The sequence below is a fragment of the Pelodiscus sinensis genome, unplaced genomic scaffold (genome assembly GCF_049634645.1).
Source record: "Pelodiscus sinensis isolate JC-2024 unplaced genomic scaffold, ASM4963464v1 ctg72, whole genome shotgun sequence".
NCBI classification, from domain to species: Eukaryota; Metazoa; Chordata; order Testudines; family Trionychidae; genus Pelodiscus; species Pelodiscus sinensis.
Genome location: NW_027465834.1, coordinates 540648 through 562825, shown reverse-complemented (window position 1 = coordinate 562825; position 22178 = coordinate 540648). Strand labels below are relative to the sequence as shown.

Genomic DNA, 22178 nt, shown 5'->3' with positions numbered 1-22178 from the left:
AAATTCCTAACTGTCAGGGTGGTCAAATATTGGAATAAATTGCCAAGGGAGGTGGTGGAATCTCCCTCTCTGGAGATATTTAAGAACAGGTTAGATAGACATCTGTCAGGGATGGTGTAGACGGAGCTTGGTCCTGCCTTGAGGGCGGGGGGCTGGACTCGATGACCTCTCGAGGTCCCTTCCAGTCCTATGATTCTATGATTCTATCCTTGGAAGATTTGAGGGTGATGATGGATAATCAGTTGAACATAAGCTCCCACATCAGTGCTTTGGCTGAAAGCTCTTATGATCCTTGTGCTGTATTATATAAATAAGGGGAATTTCAGGGTGGTACAAGAAGCAATTTTTATATTTGTATTTTGCACTGGGGTAGCCACTACTGGAAAGCTGTGTTCAGTTCTGGTGCTCACAATTGAAGGAGGATGTTGATAGATTTGAGAAGGTCCAGAGAAGTCATAAGAATGTTAAAAGCGTTAGAAGATATACCTTATAGCAAAAGACTCAAGGAACTCCACCCTGTTAACTTAAAGAGAATATTAAGCAGCAACTTCTTAACAGGTTGAAGCCTTCTGATGCTCTCACAAATCATTACAGGAAGCACTCTGGTTTCTTCATTGATTTACAGTAGTGTTCCTCAACTGGGGGATCATGGGACGGGTATATGGGGATTACAAGTGTGGGGTCAACACAGGATGGTATCATTTTGGGCTTATTCTCTAGAGGGAGGTGCATCCTGGGAAGATGGAGGCTACTGTCTACTGCCTTTCCACTATTGGTTCATGCAATGGCTAGTCAGACAGCCTACATGTAATTGTAGCTAGTTATGTCCCTACCTGTGTTAATGCTGGTGGTTAAGATAGAAGCAGGTCCGCAGCTTGTCAGAGTGGTACAGTGTGAGAGGACAGCACAGGCTGGTGAGTCAGAAGACTCAGTGGTATCCCACTTCTAGATAGCACCTGGAGGGGAACTGGTCACAGGGGGATAGCAAAAAAGGGCCCAACAGCCTCTGAGCTACCACATATCAGGGTGCCACTACATCATGAGGCAGGCAGCCCTAATACTCACTGTGGTCACCAAGTCCAGTTGCTCCAGGTATTTCTGCTCCGTTTTCACCAGTTCCTTGGCTGTCCGGCTACGTTTCCACTCCCAGCGGGCTCTCTGCTCTTCTACAGTGTTGACTGCAGCTGCAGGCTGAAGTAGCATGATGCTTATGACAGAATCAGGGGTGAGGATGCAAACAGCTGATACCTTTACCTGAAGTAATAAAAGCCAGAAACACCTGTGACAACAGTACACCTTCCCTGTGCAGTGTTATTTTGTGCACTGCTACAGTTTATCTTTCATTATGTAGAGCAGGGGTGTGAAACCTCTGGCCTGCAGGCTAGTTGCAGCCTGCTGCTTAATTTCATGCAGCATATCTCCATGTTGTGGGCCAGGATCTGTGGCATGTCCTTGCGGCACCCAAACACACGGAAGATCAGAGAAGCTTCACCTGTTGTCCCCGCTAGCAGTGCCAGCACTGTAGCTCCCATTAGCTAGGAACTCTGGCCAATAGGAATCGCAATAGTGGTGCTTAGGGGGTGGGTGGCGTGCACTGTGCAGAACCGCCTGGCTCTTTTGCCTAGGGGCTGGACATGGCAGCCACTTCCAGGAGTGGTGCAGGGCTAAAGCAGGCAGGTAGGGAGGCTGCCTTAGCCCCTTGCACCATTAACTAGGAGGCGTCATAGAATCATAGGACTGGAAGGGACCTCGAGAGGTCATCGAGTCCAGCCCCCCGCCCTCAAGGCAGGACCAAGCTCCACCTACACCATCCCTGACAGATATCTATCTAACCTGTTCTTAAATATCTCCAAAGAGGGAGATTCCACCACCTCCAATTTATTCCAATATTTGACCACCCTGACAGTTAGGAATTTTTTCCTAATGTCCAATCTAAACCTCCCCTGCTGCACTTTAAGTCCATTACTCCTTGTCCTGTCCTCAGAAACCAAGAGGAACAAATGTTCTCCTTCCTCCAGTGACAGCCTTTTAGATATTTGAAAACCGCTATCATGTCCCCCCTTAATCTTCTTTTTTCCAAACTAAACAAGCCCAGTTCATGAAACCTGGCTTCATAGGTCATGTTCTCATAGGTAAGCACCGCCAGGGCACAGCTTGCACCCCCACCTCAAACACCCTGCCCAGGTAAGAACCTCTTCCCACCTGTGTTCCCTGTAAACTGCACACTTAGGCTTCCATGTTGCTCTCTCCTGCAGCTACTTCCTGCACCCTCCAGCTAGCTGTGCAGAGTTGAGGGAGGGGGAGAAGAGGGAAGTGCTGATGTCAGCATGCACCCTGGACCCCCTCTCTGCAAAGCAAAGGAGAGGGGACACAGCTTGGCTCAAGAGGCCTCTGACATCTGAAGTCTGAACAGTTAGTGACTAATTTCCTTTTTCTGAGGAGGCAGAGCATTATTTCTAAGATTTCTCCAACAGCAAGTTTACATCATCCCCCCCCCCCCCCCCCCCCCAGCCATATGCCCCATCTCTGCAAAGCTGGGGTTGGAGACAAAAGGGCTCAGGAACAGGGCAAGAGAGCTTTCAGTGAGTATCTTAAAGAGACAGCCCATGGAGTCTCTCAGAAACTTACCCAGCACTAGTCAGCACACACACTGTGTGATTGCATGCGCACACAGAGTCTCTCTTTCTCTTTGTCTTCTTACCCATGTCCCCCATCATCACAGAGCAGGGGAGAGGAGACAAGAGGACTCAGGAACAGAGCAGAAGAGCTTTCAGTGTGTACTGAAGAGACAGAACATGACATCTCAGAAACTTACCCAGCTGCAGCCAGCATTTACATGCTTAGTCTGTCATACATGTGAGCTATGTCTACACTGGCAAGTTATTCCGGAAAATCAGCCGCTTTTCCGGAAAAACTAGTCAGCTGTCTACACTGGCCGCTTGAATTTCCGGAAAAGCACTGACGATCTAATGTAAAATCATCAGTGCTTTTCCGGAAAAACTATGCTGCTCCCGTTCGGGCAAAAGTCTTTTCCCGGAAAACTGTTTCAGAAAAGGGCCAGTGTAGACAACACAGTAGTGTTTTCCACAAAAAAGCCCCGATCGCGAAAATGACAATCGGGGCTTTTTTGCAGAAAAGCGCGTCTAGATTGGTCCGGACGCTTTTCCGGAAAAAGTGCTTTTCCGGAAAAGCGTCCTGCCAATCTAGACGCGCTTTTCCGGAAATACTTTTAACGGAAAACCTTTTCCGTTAAAAGCATTTCCGGAAAATCATGCCAGTGTAGACGTAGCCCTACAGTCTGTCTCTTTCACATTCACCTCCCAACATGTACTTGCATTATAGTGGTTGTTACTATTTGGTACTTTCTGCAATGCACATATATTGTCTGTAATCTTTTTTCAAAGTGTGGTATTTTAGTGTTTTGACAGGTCCATGCTTTTCATAATTTTAATTTTCTTACAATTACATTTAAATTCTTTGAGTTGTGAGTTCCAAAATGCTTAGGCTGTCCCAGATGCAGTAATTATCCATATGGCAACTTTGAAAAATATACAGCCTTTTTGATTCCACTGGTTGTGCACATCCCGCACTGCACATAACAAAATGTATTCAACAAATGGATGGAAAAAATTACAGGAAACATTACTTACCACATACAAACTCCCTCCCAAAGCCTGCACCTGCACCTCAAATCCCTGTCCCGGGCCTCAGCCCACTCCCGCATTACAAATGCCTTGACCCTAGCCACAAACCACTCTTGAACCCCAAACTCATCATCCCCAACCCCACCCCAAAGCCTGCACATCAATCCAGAGTCCTCATCCCCTTCTGCACCCAGATCCCCTGCTCTTGCCCCTTCATTTCTGACCCCACCCCAAGCCTCCGCATCCCTACGCAGGGCTGGAGCCATGAGCCCCAGCCTCACCCTGCTGTAGGGGAAAGCACCAAACCTCCCCTCAACAAGCATAGGATAGTATGTGACTTGTGACTGATATTTTTCTATGGGTCAGTGGTTCCTGAGGTTGGGGTAGGCGGGGAGGAAAAAAACCCCACAATAATAGAGGATTTCAACTTTCCTCATGGAATCATAGACCTGGAAGGTACAGGAGGTCATCAAGTCCAGTCCCCTGCACCTATGGCAAAACAAAGCACCATCCTCTAGACCAGTGGTCCCCAACCTTTTGGGGCTGCCGGGCGCCCAGGGGCAGGGCCGCTCACATGCTGGGCACCCGGGGGCAGGGCCACACATGCGCCCGTGGGTGGGGCCACACATACACTGCATGCCCGGAGCTGGCGCCACCCATGCGCCGCCCTCCCGGGGCTGGTGCTGCAACTGTGCTGCAAGCTCAAGGGTTGGGGCTGCCCATATGCCGCGTGCCCGGGGCCAGAACAGCCCATGTCCCGTGCACCCAGGGGCGGGGCCGCCACCACCCATGCGCTGCGTGCCCGGGGCTGGCGCCTGTGCCATGTGCCCAAGAGCTAGCAGCGCCCATGTGCCGCGCGCCTGATGGCGGGGCCGCTCATGTGCGGCGCTGCCCATGCGCCGTGCACCCGGGGGCGGGGGCAGCCCCGATCACTCGGCGGGCACACAGAAATGGCCCAGTGGGTGCCACGGCACCCATGGGCACCGCGTTGGGGACCACTGCTCTAGACCAACTGACAGGTGTCTCTCTAACCTCCTCTTAAAAATCTCCAGTGATGGAGATTCTACAATTTCCCAGGGCAATTTATTCCAGTGCTTAACCACCCTGATAGTTAGTAAGTTTTTCCAACGTCCAACCTAAACCACCCTTGCTGCAATTTAAGCCCATTGCTTCTTGTCCTATCATCAGAGGTTAAGAAAGTTAATATTTCTCTCTCCTCCTTATAAAAACCTTTTAGGTACGTGAAAGCTATTATCATGTCCCCTCTCAATCTTCTGCATTAGAGGGGTTTGAGTTGTGGACTATAGGTAATAACAAGTACACCTGATTACAGAGCTCTGTGAATTTGTCCTCACCCATAACAACTTCCAATTTGGAGACAATTTGTATCTCCAAGTCAGCGGCACAGCTATGGGCACCTGCATGGCACCACAATATGCCAACATTGTATACAGCCAAGCCCTAAGATACAACTGGATTTGCTGTGATCCCACAGACAGAGACAAACACCTACAGGATCTTTATAGAGCATTCCTAAAACTGAAATACCCACCTGGAGAAGTGAAAAAACAGATTGACAGAGCCAAAAGAGTACCCAGACATGAACTTCTTCAAGACAGACCCAAAAGGGAGAACAACAGAACTTATTATTACCTACAGTCCACAATTCAAACCCCTCCAACGCATTATAGACAATCTGTAACCCATCTTGGAAAATGATCCCTCACTCTCAGAGGCCTTTGGGGAAAAGCCCATTCTTGCTCACAAACAACCCCCCAACCTGAAACGAATCCTTTCCAGTAACCATGCTACACAGCCACATCATAAACATCCAGGAACCCAGCCTTGCAATCAGCCGTGGTCCCAACTCTGGCCACACATCTATACAAGTGAATTAATTACTGGAGCCAACAATATAAGCTACCAAGTCAGAAGATCATTCAATTGCACATCCAATAATTTGATCTATGCCATCAAATGCCAGCAATGCCCCTCTGCTATATATATTGAACAAACAGGACAGTCCCTACGGGAAAGAATCAATGGACACAGATCAATTATACGTAAAGGGAACATACAAAAACGTGTTGGAGAACACTTTAATCTACCTAGTCACACTTTAAAAGATCTCCAGATGGTGGTCTTATCACAAACCAATTCTACAAGTCAAATACACAGAGAGGTGTTGGAATTACAATTCATCCACAAATTCAATTCTCATGCTGATGGCCTCAATCATGATGAGGAATGGTTGGGATATTATCAACATAACATTCAAAGAAAGTGCAAACAGCTCTTTGTCCATGTAGATTCTAGCATTAGTACCCTTCCTATCTATTACAGTTTCTTTTCAACTATCCAATCTTCAGGTGTTTATAGATTGCCAATTCTGCCTACTCGTTTTTCCCTTTGATATTTCCATACACTCTTCTCCTTGTTTCCCGCCCCCCCTTTTTTTCCTTCCCCCCCTATTTATTTTGTGTCTGCACATCCTAAACTCAAAACTCCGGTCATCTGAAGAAGAAATTGTTACTCACCTTGTGCAGTAACATCTGTTCTTCGAGATGTGTGTCCCGTGGGTGCTCCACTACAGGTGTCGGGCTCGTCCCGGCGCCGCAATCCGGAAAGTTTTCACTAGCAGTAGCCTCCTCCGGAGGACCGCGCATGCGCAGAGTGCCCCGCGGCGTTTGCGCCTTTTCTGCATCGCGCGGTCCGACGTGCCAGTTCCTCCTAGCCGGAGCATCTGAAAAAGAGAAAGACAAGAGCTCCGAAGCAGGGAGGAGGGCAGGTCGTGGAGCACCCACGGGGGGGACATATCTCGAAGAACAGATGTTACTGCACAAGGTGAGTAACAATTTCTTCTTCTTCGAGTGATGTCCCCGTGCGTGCTCCACTACAGGTGAGTATGAAGCAGTCACCCTGACAATTGATCGTGCTTCGGAATTATTTGCGCACAGATGAAAGGACTGCCTGAGTGACTGCCACATCCGCAGCTCTGAGACGGTCAAGGGCATAGCGTTGAGGAAACGTGGATGACGACGACCAAGTCGCTGCACGGCATATGTCACGTAAGGGGACGTTCTTCAGGAATGCTGTGGAGGCAGCCATGCTCCTGGTTGAGTGTGCTGTTGGTGGACAGGGTAGAGCCCTGCCCCTAAGGGTGTAACAGCGAGAGATACAGTTAACGATATGGGACGATATGCGTTGTGATGATAGCTGATGACCTTTAGAACGGGTCGCCACTGATAATAGCAATCGCGGGGACTTCCTGAAGGGACGTGTTCTGTCCAAGTAGAATGCCAGCGCCCTTCTGACGTCTAACGTATGCAGGCGCGCTTCGTCAGGTGTAGCATGTGGTTTAGGGTAAAAGGTAGAAAAAACCATAGGCTCATTGATGTGGAATGATGAATTAACTTTTGGCACGAAGGTGGGGTGACAGCTCAGGGAGACATTGTGTTGAGTGAAGAGTGTGTAGAGAGGATCGGCGGAGAGTGCCGCGAGCTCAGAAACTCGACAGGCTGAAGTGATTGCAAGGAGAAAGGCAACTTTGATAGTGAGTTTGCAAATCATAAGTTGCGAGGGGTTCAAATGGTGGGCGAGTAAGAGTATCCAGTACAAAGGTAAGGTCCCAAGGTTCTGCGATAGGCCTGTGCGATGGGTAGAGATTAGAAATACCCTTAAAGAATCTCTTCGTGAGTGGGTGTGAGAAGACGGAAAAACCCTCTATCCGAGTGTGAAAGGCTGAAATCGCTGCCAGATGCACTCTTAGGGAAGCAACCGCCAAGCCTTGCGTCTGTAAATGAAGCATATAGTTTAGGATGCATTGGATATGTGCCTCGGGAGGATCAATGGTCTGTGATTGGCACCAAGCATAGAAGCGACGCCACTTATAGAGGTAGGATTTCTGAGTGCTCTGGCGTATGCTTTGTACCAGTACATCTCTGACTGCTTGGGAGCAGGTCAGCTCTAGGCCTTGGAGCCAGTTAGGAGCCAAGCTGTCAGGTGCAAATGATCGATGTTTGGATGGAGGAGATTGCTGCGTTGTTGCGAGAGCAGGTTGCTCAGCTGTGAAAGTCACTGAGGTCGCGATATTGACATCTGCATGAGCTGCATCAGCCAAAAGGGAGCCACCAGGATTACTGTCGCTGCATCAGATAGTATTTTCCCTATTACCCGGGATATCAGGGGAATTGGGGGAAAGGCATATAGGAGAGGATATGTCCCCCAATTGAGCAGGAAGGCATCTCCCTTCGATTGCTTGCCTATGCCCACTCTCGAGCAGTCATAGCGACACTTCTTGTTGTCGCGAGTGGCAAAGAGGTCGATTTCTGGATAGCCCCACCGTTGAAAAAGGTTGTGGGCTACATAATCGAGCACTTCCCATTCGTGTTGGGATTGGAAGGATCTGCTGAGTGCATCCGCAATGGTATTGATCCTGCTGGGGAGGTAGGAAGCTGTGAGCATGACATTGTGGCGAATCGCCCAATTCCAAAGGCGTACTGATTCCGCACACAAAGTTCTGGATCTGGCTCCGCCTTGTTGATTTATATAGTATATGGTGCATATGTTGTCCATGAGGACCTGTAGTGTGGTTCCCTGGATCTGGTGGACAAAGTGGCGGCAAGCGTTGAAAACCGCTCTGAGCTCCAGGAAATTTATATGGATTAGGGATTCCTGGTGGGACCATAAGCCTTGAACCCGATGTTGCAGTATGTGTGCTCCCCAGCCTACATGGGACGCGTCTGTGGTAAGCTTGATTGACGGGGGTTGAACACGAAATGGGACACCGGCAAGAGTATTGGCAGGATGGAGCCACCACGCAAGCGAGTCCTTGACATGGGTCGGAACATGGGTGAGTGTGTGGACATTGGTAATACCGGGTTTGTTTGTTGCGAGAAGCCAATGTTGCAGGTACCGCATACGAAGGCGAGCGTGCGCTATGACGTACGTGGTAGAAGCCATGTGGCCTAACAGCTTCAGGCAGGTAAGGCACGATACTGCCGGAGCAGTAAGACAGACGTTCGCTAGATCTCGGATGACGTCGGCTCTGTCCATGGGTAGGTACGCCATAGCGGTTATAGAGTTCAGTCTGGCTCCGATGAATTTGATGGTTTGCGTGGGAACCAGAGAGGATTTTGGGAGATTGATGATTAGTCCAAGAGCCTCGAAAATACCTCTTGTAACTGTAACTGCAGTCTCGGTCTCTTGTATGGAAGGGCCCGTGAGGAGGCAGTCGTTGAGATAGGGAAAGATGGTAATGCCTGCCCGACGAAGGTACGCAGCTACGACTGCCAGGGTCTTTGAGAACACTCTTGGGGCTGCGAAGAGGCCGAAGGGGAGCACTGCGTATTGGTAATGATCGCTGTCTACAGTAAAGCGTAGAAACCTCCTGTGAGCGGGATGGACGGCAATATGGAAATATGCGTTCTGGAGGTCGAGGGACGCGAACCAATCCCCTTTGTGTAGTGCTGGGATGATGGAGCCCAAAGTAACCATTCTGAATTTTTGTTTTCGCAGGTGGCAGTTGAGGCCGCGAAGATCCAGGATCGGTCTCCATCCACCGGACTTCTTCTCGGTGAGGAAGTACCGGGAATAGAAACCTCTGCCCCGGAACTGGGAGGGAACTTCTTCTACTGCTCCGATGGTAAGTAGGTGCATGACCTCCTGACGCAACAGAAGATCGTGAGAGGGGTCCCTGAAAAGGGACGGGGATGGGGGGTTGGAGGAAGGTAGAGTGGAGAAGGGAATGGCGAGTCCAGAGGTTACGATCTCCCTGACCCAACGGTCCGTGGTGATGGCGAATCAGCGATGGCAATAAGGGTTTAGGCGGCGGTGGAAAAGCTTGGTTACTCGCGACGAAGGCTCCAATAGGGGGGTGGTGCACAGACCCTCGACAAGGGTGTTAAACCTGCTGCCGAGGTTGTTGGTGACTCTGCTGTTTATTAGGTTGCTGGCGGCGACGTTGGGGGCACTGCCTTTGTTTCTGTTGGTCGTAGGGCCATGCCCTCCTGCGCCTGAAAGGTGGAGTGTACATCCTGAGGGTTCTTAGAGTAGTTTGGGAGTCTTTTCCAGAATGGAACACCTGGTCAGTGTTCTGGGCAAACAAGGAAGCCCGATCAAATGGAAGGTCCTCCACCTTGGGTTGTAGATCTTTTGGTACCGAAGCAAGGTGGAGCCACGAGGCATGTCGCATGACGATCGATGTCGCTGTAGTGCGGGAGGCCGAGTCGGCAATATCCAGCGATATCTGGAGTGCATTACGGGCTGTTGTGTAACTTTCCTGCACGATAGATTTCAGTGTGTCCCGCTTGGAATCTGGTAAGTGTTGAATTAGGGGTACCAACTTCGAGTAATTTTCGAAGTCGTGATTGGCGAGTTGGGTGGAATAATTGGCCATCCTCAATGTGGCTGTGGCCGAGGAGTATACCTTCCTCCCGAGCAAATCCAGGCGCTTGGATTCCTTGTCCGCGGCAGAGTTCCTTGATTGTGCAGACTTCGCCCTTTGCTGAGCTATGTCGACGACGATGGAATTTGGAGTGGGGTGCATAAAAAGAAATTCCGTGTCTTTGGATTCAATAAAGTATTCCTGTCCGTGTGTTTGTTAGTAGGAGGCACAGATGCCGGGGTCTGCCAGATGTCGTTAGCTATCTCAAGGATCGCGGCATCAAAGAGGAGAGCGAGTTTCGGCTTATTAGAGTGTTGTAGATTTCTGAGAAGGGCATGTTGCTTCTGAGGCACCTCGGAGGTATGCAGATTTTGCAAATATGCTACCCGCTTAAAAAGTTCATAGAACTGCTTATAATCATCCACGAGCGCAGGTTCATCGTTAAAAACCACGTCATCTGGGGAAGAGGAAGAAACATCTGTTGGGGAAGGTGCGGGTTGCTGCTCTGCGACGGGTGACTGATTGATGTCGCCGTGCGTGACCGAAGTTGTTAACTCATCCCCGGTGGGTGTTGGGGGACGTTGGGCCAGCAGGATAGAGTCTTGGGTCGTTGGCAGTTGCGAGTATAATTGACGTCGCTCTGGAGATAAGGTTGGTGAGTGCCTCGTGAAGGAGTGTGAACGATCACGATGGGGCGAGGTGTACTCACGGTAATGAGAGTCGCGATGTGAATATTGCGGAGAGTAAGAAGTGGTGCTCCTCTGACAATAGTAACGGGAGCGAGGAGGAGATCCCAGGGATCGTGAGCGATGCGAATGTCGACATGGGGATCTCGAGTAGTATGCGCGGTGGTAACTTGGCGGTATAATAGAGCACCTTGGGGATCTGTAATAACAGTGTGTGGAAGAATAGCCGTAGTGGTGGTCTCGTCTTTGGCAAGGTGAGAGCAATGGTTCAGGGGAAAAAGCCGCCCTGTCGGGACTGGGGGAAGGCGTACGGGGATGGTGTGTCTTCCTCTGCGCCTTAGTGGGTACCCCCGTAGATGGGGGAGCCACGGGAATCGAAACGACCGAGGCAGAGTCAGAAACCTCCTCCAGGCGGTGTAGAGGTGATAGTGCCGTTTCGTCCTCTGAGCTTTGGTGTCTCGGTGCCACAGAAGTTGGCGCCGAGATAACTGAGTGTGCCGGAGGGACTGCCTGACGTGGCTGAGCACACCGAAAGCACGGGACTGGGTGCCGAGGTACTACGGGCTTTGCCTTGCTTGTCCACTACCTGTTTGGGAGGGAAGCCCGATGAGTCCCGTGCCTCTCCTTCAGCCCATTCTCCTGATGACGGGGGCTGAAGTGCCTTATTGAAAAGTAACATCTTCAGGCGCATTTCTCTGTCCCGTCTCGCCCGGGCGGTCAACTTTAAGCAGTGACCGCATTACTGGGGAATGTGGCCCTCTCCCAGGCAGCGGATACAGCGGGAGTGGCAGTCTGAGGCCGGCATGGCGTAGGCGCACGAAGCGCATTATTTAAAGCCGGGGGAACCGGGCATGCTTAGTGCGGCGGTCCCCGAGGGAAAGAAGAAGAACTTGAGGGGCAGGAGCAGCCCTCAGAGGTCGTTACGGCAAGAGAACAATAAAGAATATTTTTTTTAAACTATGAACTAACTAACTAATATACCAATTAAACTAACTATGAGGGAAGGGGCTAACTGGGAAGGAACGAATGAATTAACAAAACGATTTCTCCTCAGAGGGGAGCATGTTCCAAGTCCGTCTGCGGCCGTGGATGGTTAGGGACGCAGAAAAGGCGCAAACTCCGCGGGGCACTCTGCGCATGTGCGGTCCTCCGGAGGGGGCTACTGCTGGTGAAAACTTTCCGGATTGCGGCGCCGGGACGAGCCCGACACCTGTAGTGGAGCACCCACGGGGACATCACTCGAAGAAGAAGTGGACTGTGTCCACGAAAGCTCATGATACCATCTATATGTTTTGTTAGTCTATAAAGTGCTATCAGACCATTTGTTGTTTTTTAAGTTTATCCAATTCTTTCAGTCTTCCCTCATAGGTCATGTTTTCTAAACTTTTAATCATTTTTGTTTCTCTTCTATTAACCCTCTCTGATTTCTCCACCTTTCCTGAAATGTGGTGCCAAGAACTAAACACAATACTCCAGTTGAGATCTAATCAGCAGAGAGTAGAACAGAAGAATTATTTCTCATGTTCTGCTTACAACACTTCTGTTAAAACATCCCAGAATGATGTCTGCTTCTTTTGCAACTATGCCACGCTGTTATCTCATAGTTAGCTCGTGGTCCACTATCACCCCCTAGAAACCTTTCAGCAGGACTCCTTCCTAGACAGTCATTTTCAATTTTCAGAGGGGTAGCCGTGTTAGTCTGAATCTGCAGAAGCGATGAGGAGTCCTGTGGCACCTTATAGACTAACTGAAGTGTAGGAGCATAAGCTTTCGTGGGCAAAGACCCACTTCGTCAGATGCATGTAGTGGAAATTTCCAGAGGCAGGAATAAATATGCAGGCCAGGATCAGGCTGGAGATGACCAGGTGGATCCAATCAAGGAGGATGAGGCCCACTTCTAGCAGCTGATCTGGAGGTGTGAATTCCAAGAGAATAGAAGCTGCTTTTGTAGTTAGCAACAAACCTCGGTGCCAACTCTGCCCACATATATACACCAGCAACACCATCACAGGACCTAACCAGATCAGCCATACTGTCACTGGTACATTCTCCTGCACATCCACCAACGTAATATATGCCATCATGTGCCAACAATGCCCCACTGCTATATACATCGGCCAAACAGGACAGTCCCTACGTAAAAGAATCAATGGACACAAATCTGATATTAGGAATGGCAACATACAAAAACCTGTAGGGGAACACTTCAATCTTCCTGGACACACAATTGCAGATCTAAAAGTAGCTATCCTGCAGCAAAAAAACTTCAGGACCAGACTTCAAAGAGAAACTGCTGAGCTACAGTTCATCTTTAAGTTTGACACAATCAACTCTGGATTAAACAAAGACTGTGAATGGCTTGCTAACTACAAAAGCAGCTTCTATTCTCTTGGAATTCACACCTCCAGATCAGCTGCTAGAAGTGGGCCTCATCCTCCTTGATTGGATCCACCTGGTCATCTCCAGCCTGATCCTGGCCTGCATATTTATTCCTGCCTCTGGAAATTTCCACTACATGCATCTGACGAAGTGGGTCTTTGCCCACGAAAGCTTATGCTCCTACACTTCAGTTAGTCTATAAGGTGCCACAGGACTCCTCATCGCATTTTCAATTTTGTATGTGTGCAACATATTGTTCCTTCCTAAGTGGAATACTTCGTATTTCTCTTTAGTGAATTTCATCCTATTTACTGCTGACTATTTCTCCAGTAGATCATTTTGAATTATAATCCTGTCCTCCAAAGCACTTGCAACCCCTCCCACCTACAAATTATCTGCAAGCCTTATAAGTGTACTCACTATGGTATTACCTAAATCATTCATGAAGATATTGAACAGAATTGGTGCCAAAACAGATCCTTGGGAAAAATGTCACCAAGGTGTTGGGTTTCGATATTTTCTCTCCCTTCCCCCAAGCACTTTCCCTTGTTTAATTGGGATCAGGGGCTCACTGTAATGGAGGACTTAGTGAATGCCCTGGTCCAAGCCATGGTAGCTCAACAGAACGCCACCCAAGTGCAGAGGTGGCACTCCAGGAGGTTACCCAATTGCTACAAGAAACTAATCAATTGCTGATTAATCAAGCGGCCTTTGATCAAGCTCTCCTCTGCGAGGTGGTGGATCAAATGAAGACCCTTACCACCCAGACTCCGGGGCCCAAAAGAACAAGCTCTAAGGGTCAAATGAGGGTGCCAAAAATGAGGGTGGAGGATGTTGCAGAATCGTATCGTCTAACTATTGAAGAACTGCTCAGCGTGAGACATGGCCACAGGAACTGAGAGCCAGCATATTTGCCCCTTTTCTCTGTGGAGAGGTCCAGAAAGCCTACTATGATCTGCCTGCCTGGGAAGTTGCAGATTACCCCCAGCTGCAAAAAGAAATCCTGGCCAGTTCAAGGGTGACTGCAGCTGCGAGAGCCCAGAAGTTCCATGACTGGAAGTACCAGCTGAGTAAGCCACCGAGATCCCAGCTGTATTATCTAATACACCTTGCTCAAAGTGGCTACGGTCTGTGCAGCACAGATCCAAGGAAATTTTGGAGGCCCTGGTAATCATGCAGAAATTACTGCCAGATCTTCATGTGTGTGTGGGCTAGAATGACTCCACTACTGTATCTATAATGAAACAATTACAATTGTGAAGAGACGGTTAATGGCAAGAGAGTTGACCCTGAGGTTCATGGTTTCCCATAAGCCATGTTTATTTTTCTGGGGTTCCAGATTTAGTGGACTTTGAGGATACCCTTAGGCTCTGGGGGGGGGGACAAAAATGAGGGGTTCAGTGTGCAGGACAGGGCTACCAGTGAGTGGGATAGGGATGCAGGATCTGGGTGGGAGGTGGGGTGCAGGACGGTGAGGAGGGCAGGATCGAGAAGGGAATTTGGCAGCAGAAGAGGCTGCGGAGCGGGGGTACAAGAGAGAGTTCACTGGCAGGGCAGTAGTGCTGGGACTTGCAGCCCTCCAGGAGCAGGGACAGGGCCAAAAGAGGTGAGGGAGGGACAGAGTCTCTTCCCTATCCAGCTCAGCACTTGCCTGCAGGCTGCGGATCCGAGGCTGGGGCAGGCAGAGCCCTGGGCTGCCCAGGGCTGGTTCCAGCCCCGCCTGGGGCAGTGGGGCGCTAGGGAAGGAGGTCCCCGCCCTCAGCCCACGGGGAGCAGTGCAGCACAGCCTGGGTCCCAGCGTGCCGTGTGCGTTGGCCGCCCAGCCCTCGATCTGTGGAGCAGGCCCAGCCCTGCCACCTCCTGAAGCAGGAAGCAGCCCCAGGGGCGCATGTGCCTCTCCCCCCTCCCCCCAGCAGGAAGCCAGAGCTGGTGCTCCCGCCTGCAGCTGCGCAGCTGAGTTGGAACTTATCAGTAAAAATCGGCTTGCATGCCAGGAGTTGCCGACCCCTGCTATAGAGTCAACCAAGAGAGTAGAAGCAGAAACCAGAGTGTTAGCCTGCTAAGTCCCAGGAGGGCAACATTCAGACAGGACCAGGTGGAAGACCCTAAATACAAGAATGCTAAAAAGAAAGTGACCGAGAAAGCTGGGGCACTTGTAGCTGGGAAAACCCGAGGCCTGGGGCCATATTTCATAATCATGAGGGTCCCTCCATACCAGGTCACGCACATGCGAGATCAAGAGATACACCAACTCCTAGTACCCTGGAAACACCACAAGGATATCTTGAGCCTCGCTCGATCACCTTTTTGGGAGATACCTGGGAGCAGAGAAAACCTAGGAGAGAATTTTGCAGAGGTTCTTCTGGCTGGGGATTCATGAAGATGTCTGACCATACTGTGCCCCTTGTCCCGAGTACCAACTACACAGCCATTGGCCCCTTCTAAGGGCTCCTCTGGTACCCCTGCCAATCATTGAGGTCCCGTTCGAGTGGACTGCCGTGGACCTGGTGAGACCATTGAAGAAAACGACCCAGGCCACCAATATATAAGTGGGTCATTTTAGACTACGCTACCAGATACCCCAAAGCCATCACCTTACATAACACAGCATCTATGACTATAGCTTAGCCGTGGCCAACCTGTGGCTCGTGAGCCACATGCGGCTCTTCCCCCCCACCCTTGGGTGCAGCTCGCGAAGGTCCCACTGTGGCTCATAAAGCCTCCCCTGCGCCTCCAAAAACAGTACAGCAGGAGCACAGGGCTGTCTCCCCAACCCAGCACAGTCCACCATTCTGCCCCCTTATCCCCAGAACTGCACAAGGGAACAGGGATGCCCTCTACAAGGCAGTGTATGGCTCTGCCCCCTCCCACCAAACACAAGGAGAACACAGGACTCCCCCCCCACATGCACAGTACAGGATTCTGCCCCCTCCAGCAAGCACACACACTACAGCAGGAGAGCATAGGGCTCTTCACACAAAGCACAGTGAGGAGAGGGTGCACAGCTGTGTGCCCTAATGGCACCGCACAGGGCTCCCCCCCCACCCTAGTACAGGAGTGGAAGCGCACCTGCCCCTGCCAGGAGCTTTGGCAGGGGGCATCATTTGGGGACATTGGGGGGGGGAGGGTGACGATGTGTTGGGGAGCTCCCAACCCTGCACCCTCATCCGCAGCCAGATGTGACTCCGTCAGCCAGTAGAATAGAAAAGATTTATTGCTTCTCCAAGATACAGCACAGCACAGGCTCGATCTTGACATAGGAGCCAGGGCAGAAAGCGTTAGTCCTCTTGGGAGGGAAGGGGTTTACAGGCCCCTGAACCACCCTGTACTGGACTTAGTCTCCTTTCTTTCATGATTTCCCCAGCCAAGAATGCTCCTTCTTCCAGCCACCGCTCACTCACTCCCCCCCCCCCCCCCCCCCCGGCAGCCACACCCCTTCCTTTGTTCAAACTCCTTCCCCTGGCCAGGTGTGAAGTAATGTAGTGGAATTTGCCCCTTGCCCGAAAAAGATAAGGAACTAGCCTAACAGCAATTAGGGGCACACTAGCCTGTGAGCAAGAATGAAGCTGTATTTCACATTTTCTAACTTGTGACAGGCACAAGCAGGCAGAGTAAAACCGCACATAGGCATAAGATAAGAGTACCCCTCCCCAGTTACTGGAATGTCAATCGTGAACATTAGAAATAATGTATTGCTGTGCTTTAACCAATGAAATGTAAAAGCCAATCAAACTGTTATTCATGTATCCGATAAAAGGCTATGCACAGAGCGGCACGGGGTCGCTCCTCGCCATTTTTGCTGTAAAGCTCGAGGGGACGACCATCAGCGCTGATTAATAAAGGTCTGGTAAATCCTCCTTCGGGCATCCGTGTCATTCTGTTATACCGGTTTGAGTCCGGTATGGTTACAGTAACTGGGCCATTGTCTACTTGCCACAGACCATCTCTACAGACCAGCACGGGCAGTAGGGGTCTCACACAGCATAACACAGCAACCAGTGAATGCAAAACCAGAGTGAATTCAAGGCCACAAGAATGGATAGCACCCCGCACCCCACTATGGCACAGGGGGCACTAGCCCCTCCTCCCGAGTTTGAACCCCAGGATTTCAAGCTTGAGGTCTGTTTAAAGTCTATACCTTGACTCCAGAGGCAGTTCTTAAGTGCAACAGTTCCAGCTGCTTGCAATTTTGCCTTTTGGGCAGGAAATTGGTTATAAAAAGAGGGAGGGGCAAGGTGATTAAAAGTAACAAAAGGCTGGTTATTCAGGTAACTGAAGAATCATTAGCTCAGTGTTTCTCAACCAGTGGGTATGAGTACACTTAGGGGTACCTGAGAGAAGTGTGGGGGGTACATCAACACAACTGAAATTAGGAGAAAACTGAATTTTTAAGTTTTACAGCGCTTTATTATTTTTGTACTTTTTACACCCAAAAATTTCATGGCCTGCTCAGCTACGATTAAGTTGTTTAACCAACTGTGTTGCAATGGAAGAAAAAAAATTGTGTGCTTCTGAAAACTGTAGGTACTGGGGGTTACTTAGTGTGTGTGTATATATACATATATACACACACGGCTCTCCAAGCAGCAGCGAGCCCTGCTTGCCAGCTGCTCGCAACTGCATGCTGCGCTGCGTGGCCGCACCAGGCTAAAATCTACTCACCACGGATGAGTAAATTGCTCTAATGGTCAAGCTCTGTGTGTGCGCGCGCATGTGTATGTATATATATATATATATATATATATTTTAAAGAGGTACTTTATTTAAAAAAAAAAGGTTGAGAAACACTGGGTTAGATCACCATGAAAACATTGCTAGGTACTCCACTCAAAAGATGGGGCAGGGCGGGTGTTGTGCTGCAGCCATCTGCATTTGGATCACTGCTGTTAAACTACTCATAAATGTTCTTGAAAAAGAGGTAAACAATGACTAATCCAAAGCTGACTTCAGTTACAAAGGGATCTCACAATACTGGGTGATTGGGCAAGACAAAGGCAGATGTAATTCAGTGTTGATAAGTGCAAAATAATGCACATGGAAAATATAATCCTAACTATAAACTAGGGATGTAAGTGACTAATTGCCTAGTCGACTATCCGATAAGTAAAAGCTTATCAGACAGTCCACACACTAGTTGACTAGTTGCTTCCCTCCCACTTGCTGCCTCTATCAGAAAGAGACAAGGGGGGAGGAAGAGGAACATGTGCTGGGAGAGTACACTTATAAGCTGGTTCCTCCCAGCTCCAGCTCTCTGGGAGGGCGCAAGGGTGACAAAATGTACAAGACAGAGGTGTAGCGAAGTGGGGGGGCATTTGCCCTGGGCACCACGCCAGGGGGGCTGGGAGTGATGTGCATGCTGCTCTGGTCCACATGATGCTTTTGAACAGAGACGGGGAGTTGGCTAAGTGCTCCCGGCTCTCTACATGCTGTGAGCTGAGGCAGCAGCGGCCACTTTAAAGGTTAGAATCCCTTACCCGGCTGTTCCGTTCCTCCCATGCCTGGCTCTTAGGGTTACCAGGTAGACCCCCCCCAAAAAAACAGACACACTTGATTGTGAGCGGGGGGAGGGGAGAGGGACCGGCTGGGAGGAAGGGGGGCAGGAGGCAAGGCTGGCGGGGGGAGGGTATCAGGGATCAGGGGGGCTGGATGGGAGAAGGGGGGGCCGGAGGAAAGGGGGCGGGAAACAGAGCTGGCGGGGGGGGGGGGGGGGGGGAGAGGGTAATGCAGCCACTGGCCGCAGCCGGAGTCCCACAGACTTAGATATTCCACAGAGATTTCAACAACCTACACCCCACCATCAACCTCAGCCTGGACCATTCTACACGAGAGATCCACTTCCTGGACACCACCGTACAAATCAACAATGGAAAATTAGACACCACTCTCTACAGAAAACCCACTGACTCATACAGTTACCTACATGCATCCAGCTCCCATCCAGAACACACCACACGATCCATCGTCTATAGCCAAGCCCTTCGATACAACCGCATCTGCTCTAACCCCACTGACAGAGACCAGAAGCTTCAGGATCTCTACCAGGCATTTATAAATCTCAACTACCCACCCAGAGAAACAAAAAAGCAAATTGAAAGAGCCAGACGAATACCTAGAAACCATCTACTTCAAGACAGACCCAAGAAAACCAACAATAGAACACCACTTGTCATCACCTACAACCCCCAACTTAAACCTGTCCAACACATTATCAAGAAACTACAGCCTATATTGGAACAGGATACCATACTCAAAGAGGCTCTGGGAGACAGACCCATAGTCTCCTATAGACAACCACCTAACCTCAAGATGATTCTTACCAACCACCACAGGACATACCACACTAATACCAACCCTGGTACCTTCCCTTGCAACAAACCCCGTTGCCAGCTTTGTCCACATATTCATTCTGCTGATACCATTATTGGACCTAACCAAGTGAGTTATAAGATCAAGAACACATATTCCTGCGCATCCAGAAATATAATCTACGCTATCATGTGCCGAAAGTGTCCGTCTGCTATGTACATTGGACAAACATCTCAGACACTTCGCCAAAGGATTAATGCCCACAAAACAGATATTAGACAAGATCACAAAGAGAAAACAGTTTCTTGCCACTTTAACCAGAAAGGACACTCTCTAAATGACTTAGCCACCTGCATTCTGCTACAAAGACCTTTTACATCTGCACTTGAAAGGGAATCCTCTGAACTGTCATTCATGTTAAAATTCGACACTTACCACCAGGGACTTAACAAGTCTTTGAACTTTCTCACCCATTATCAAGACAGTTTCCCCAATTATCACCTGTAATACCATTAACTCACAAACATCCCACTCTCCCTACCTTTAATATCAGCAATTCACAGACACTTACCTTCCTTCCTCCCCCTTCCCACCCCCCCGCATCCTCCTTCTGTTCTGCAATGTGATTTGTCCTTTTCATATTTGTTCATTTTTTTAAATTGTATCCTTTGGTATATATGGTTGTGACTACTTTCTTCCACTATTTGATCTGAGGAAGTGGGTCTGGCCCACGAAAGCTCATCATCTAATAAACCATCTTGTTAGTCTTTAAAGTGCTACATTGTCCTGCATTTTGCTCCCACAGACTGTGCCCCTGGCAGGCACTCCCTCTAGTTCATAGGTTCTCAAACCGGGGGGAGTGCCCCCCCCTGTGGGGGGGCATGGAGAAATTCCAGGGGGAACATGAGGTGACCCAGCCCCCCCCCCCCAAGAAAAAGCCCACGCTGGCATTACCTCACCCCAAGTTTATCTTTAACTTTTTGTTTTGCACTGTGGCTTCCCCAGGTCTGTCTCCCTCCCTCCTCCTGGTGCTACAGACAAACAAGCCCCACAGCTACTTTGAAAACGTACTAATTTGAAGCTGACTTTCAAAAGGTACTAATTTCCCTCCGACAATAGGGGCCTTGGAGCTTGGCTCCTTGAATAATCATTGATTAAAAAGGCTCAAATGCAGGCAGAGTTGCAAACAGCTGCTAGCTCAGACTCAGGAGCAGCCCAGGGAATAAGCGGCACACATGGGCTGTGTCTAGACTGCATCCCTTTTCCGTAAAAGGGATGCAAATTAGACACATCGCAATTGCAAATGAAGCGGGGATTTAAATCCCCCCCACTTCATTTGCATAAACATGGCTGCCGCTTTTTTCCGGCTTGGAGCTTTGCCAGAAAAAAGCACCAGTCTAGACGGGGATCCATAAGGGATCTTTCGGAAAAGGCTTTATTTTCTGAAAGATCCCCATCTACACTGGCGCTTTTCTCCGGCAAAGCTCCGAGCCGGAAAAAAGCGGCAGCCATGTTTATGCAAATGAAGCGGGAGGGATTTAAATCCCCGCTTCATTTGCAATTGCAATGTGTCTAATTTGCATCTCTTTTATGGAAAAGGGATGCAGTCTAGACACAGCCATGCTTTCTGAGTCCCCGGACTTGGTTGCGGGACCCCCCAAGCACCAGCTTAGCTGTCCTCTCCCCAAATCCAGACCCCCAAGAGTACCCTGTCCAGACCCCCACAAGTACCATGCCCCCCTGCCCAAAACCCCCACTGGTACCTGCCCCCCTGCCCAGACCCCACAAATGCCCTGCCCGCCCTGCCCAGAACTCCATGAATACCATGCCCCCCCACACCCAGAACCCAAATACCATGCCCTCCTGCCCAGAACCTCCATTGGTACCCTGCCCAGATCTCCACGAGTGCCCTGCCCCGGGCCCCACCTGCCCCCTGCTCAGGGTACCCCCTGCTTAGGGCCCCACCAGAACTCTGCTCCTGCCCCCTACCTCCTGGCCAGACACCTACCCCTAGCTTGTTCCTGTAGCCTATTTTCCTTTCAGATTCTGCACCCCCATCCCTATCCCACTCACTGGCAGCCCTGTCCGGAACACTGGATCCCTCATTTCGGCCCCACCTCAGATAACCGGAGTGAAGTGGGTTGTGCCCACAAAAGCTCATGATACCAGCTACATGTTTCATTTGTCTTTAAAGTGCTACCAGACTATTTGTTGGTTTTTAAGTTTATCCTGTACAGACTAACTTGGCTACTCCCGATAACTCAAGAAGATCATAGAATCATAGAATAATAGGACTGGAAGGGACCTCGAGAGGTCATCGAGTCCAGCCCCCCACCCTCAAGGCAGGACCAAGCTCTGTCTACACCATCCCTAACAGATGTCTATCTAACCTGTTCTTAAATATCTCCAGAGAGGGAGATTCCACCACCTCCCTTGGCAATTTATTCCAATATTTGACCACCCTGACAGTTAGGAATTTTTTCCTAATGTCCAATCTAAACCTCCCCTGCTGCACTTTAAGCCCATTACTCCTTGTCCTGTCTTCAGAAACTAAGAGGAACAAATTTTCTCCTTCCTCCTTGTGACACCCTTTTAGATACTTGAAAACCGCTATCATGTCCCCCCTTAATCTTCTTTTTTCCAAACTAAACAAGCCCAGTTCATGAAACCTGGCTTCAAAGGTCATGTTCTCTAAACCTTTAATCATTCTTGTCGCTCTTCTGTGTACCCTTTCCAATTTCTCCACATCTTTCTTGAAATGTGGCGCCCAGAACTGGA

The 22178-nt window shown here is 49.7% G+C and overlaps 1 protein-coding gene across 10 annotated transcripts in view; it reads right to left on the bottom strand.

Moving 5' to 3' along the window:
• The window catches only part of ARHGEF39 (Rho guanine nucleotide exchange factor 39), a 104074-nt gene that overhangs the window by 79934 nt on the left and 1962 nt on the right, over positions 1 to 22178 (bottom strand). For 7 of the 10 annotated variants that reach the window (XM_075914727.1, XM_075914726.1, XM_075914725.1 and 4 more), the window contains one exon: positions 1066 to 1254. In XM_075914727.1, the coding sequence (XP_075770842.1) occupies positions 1066 to 1203 (138 nt within the window). In that variant the 5' untranslated portion in view covers positions 1204 to 1254. Of the gene's footprint in view, positions 1 to 1065; positions 1255 to 2202; positions 2348 to 2628; positions 2769 to 22178 lie in introns of those variants that run through there. The other 3 variants (XM_075914732.1, XM_075914733.1, XM_014572128.3) reach the window with 3 other exon arrangements.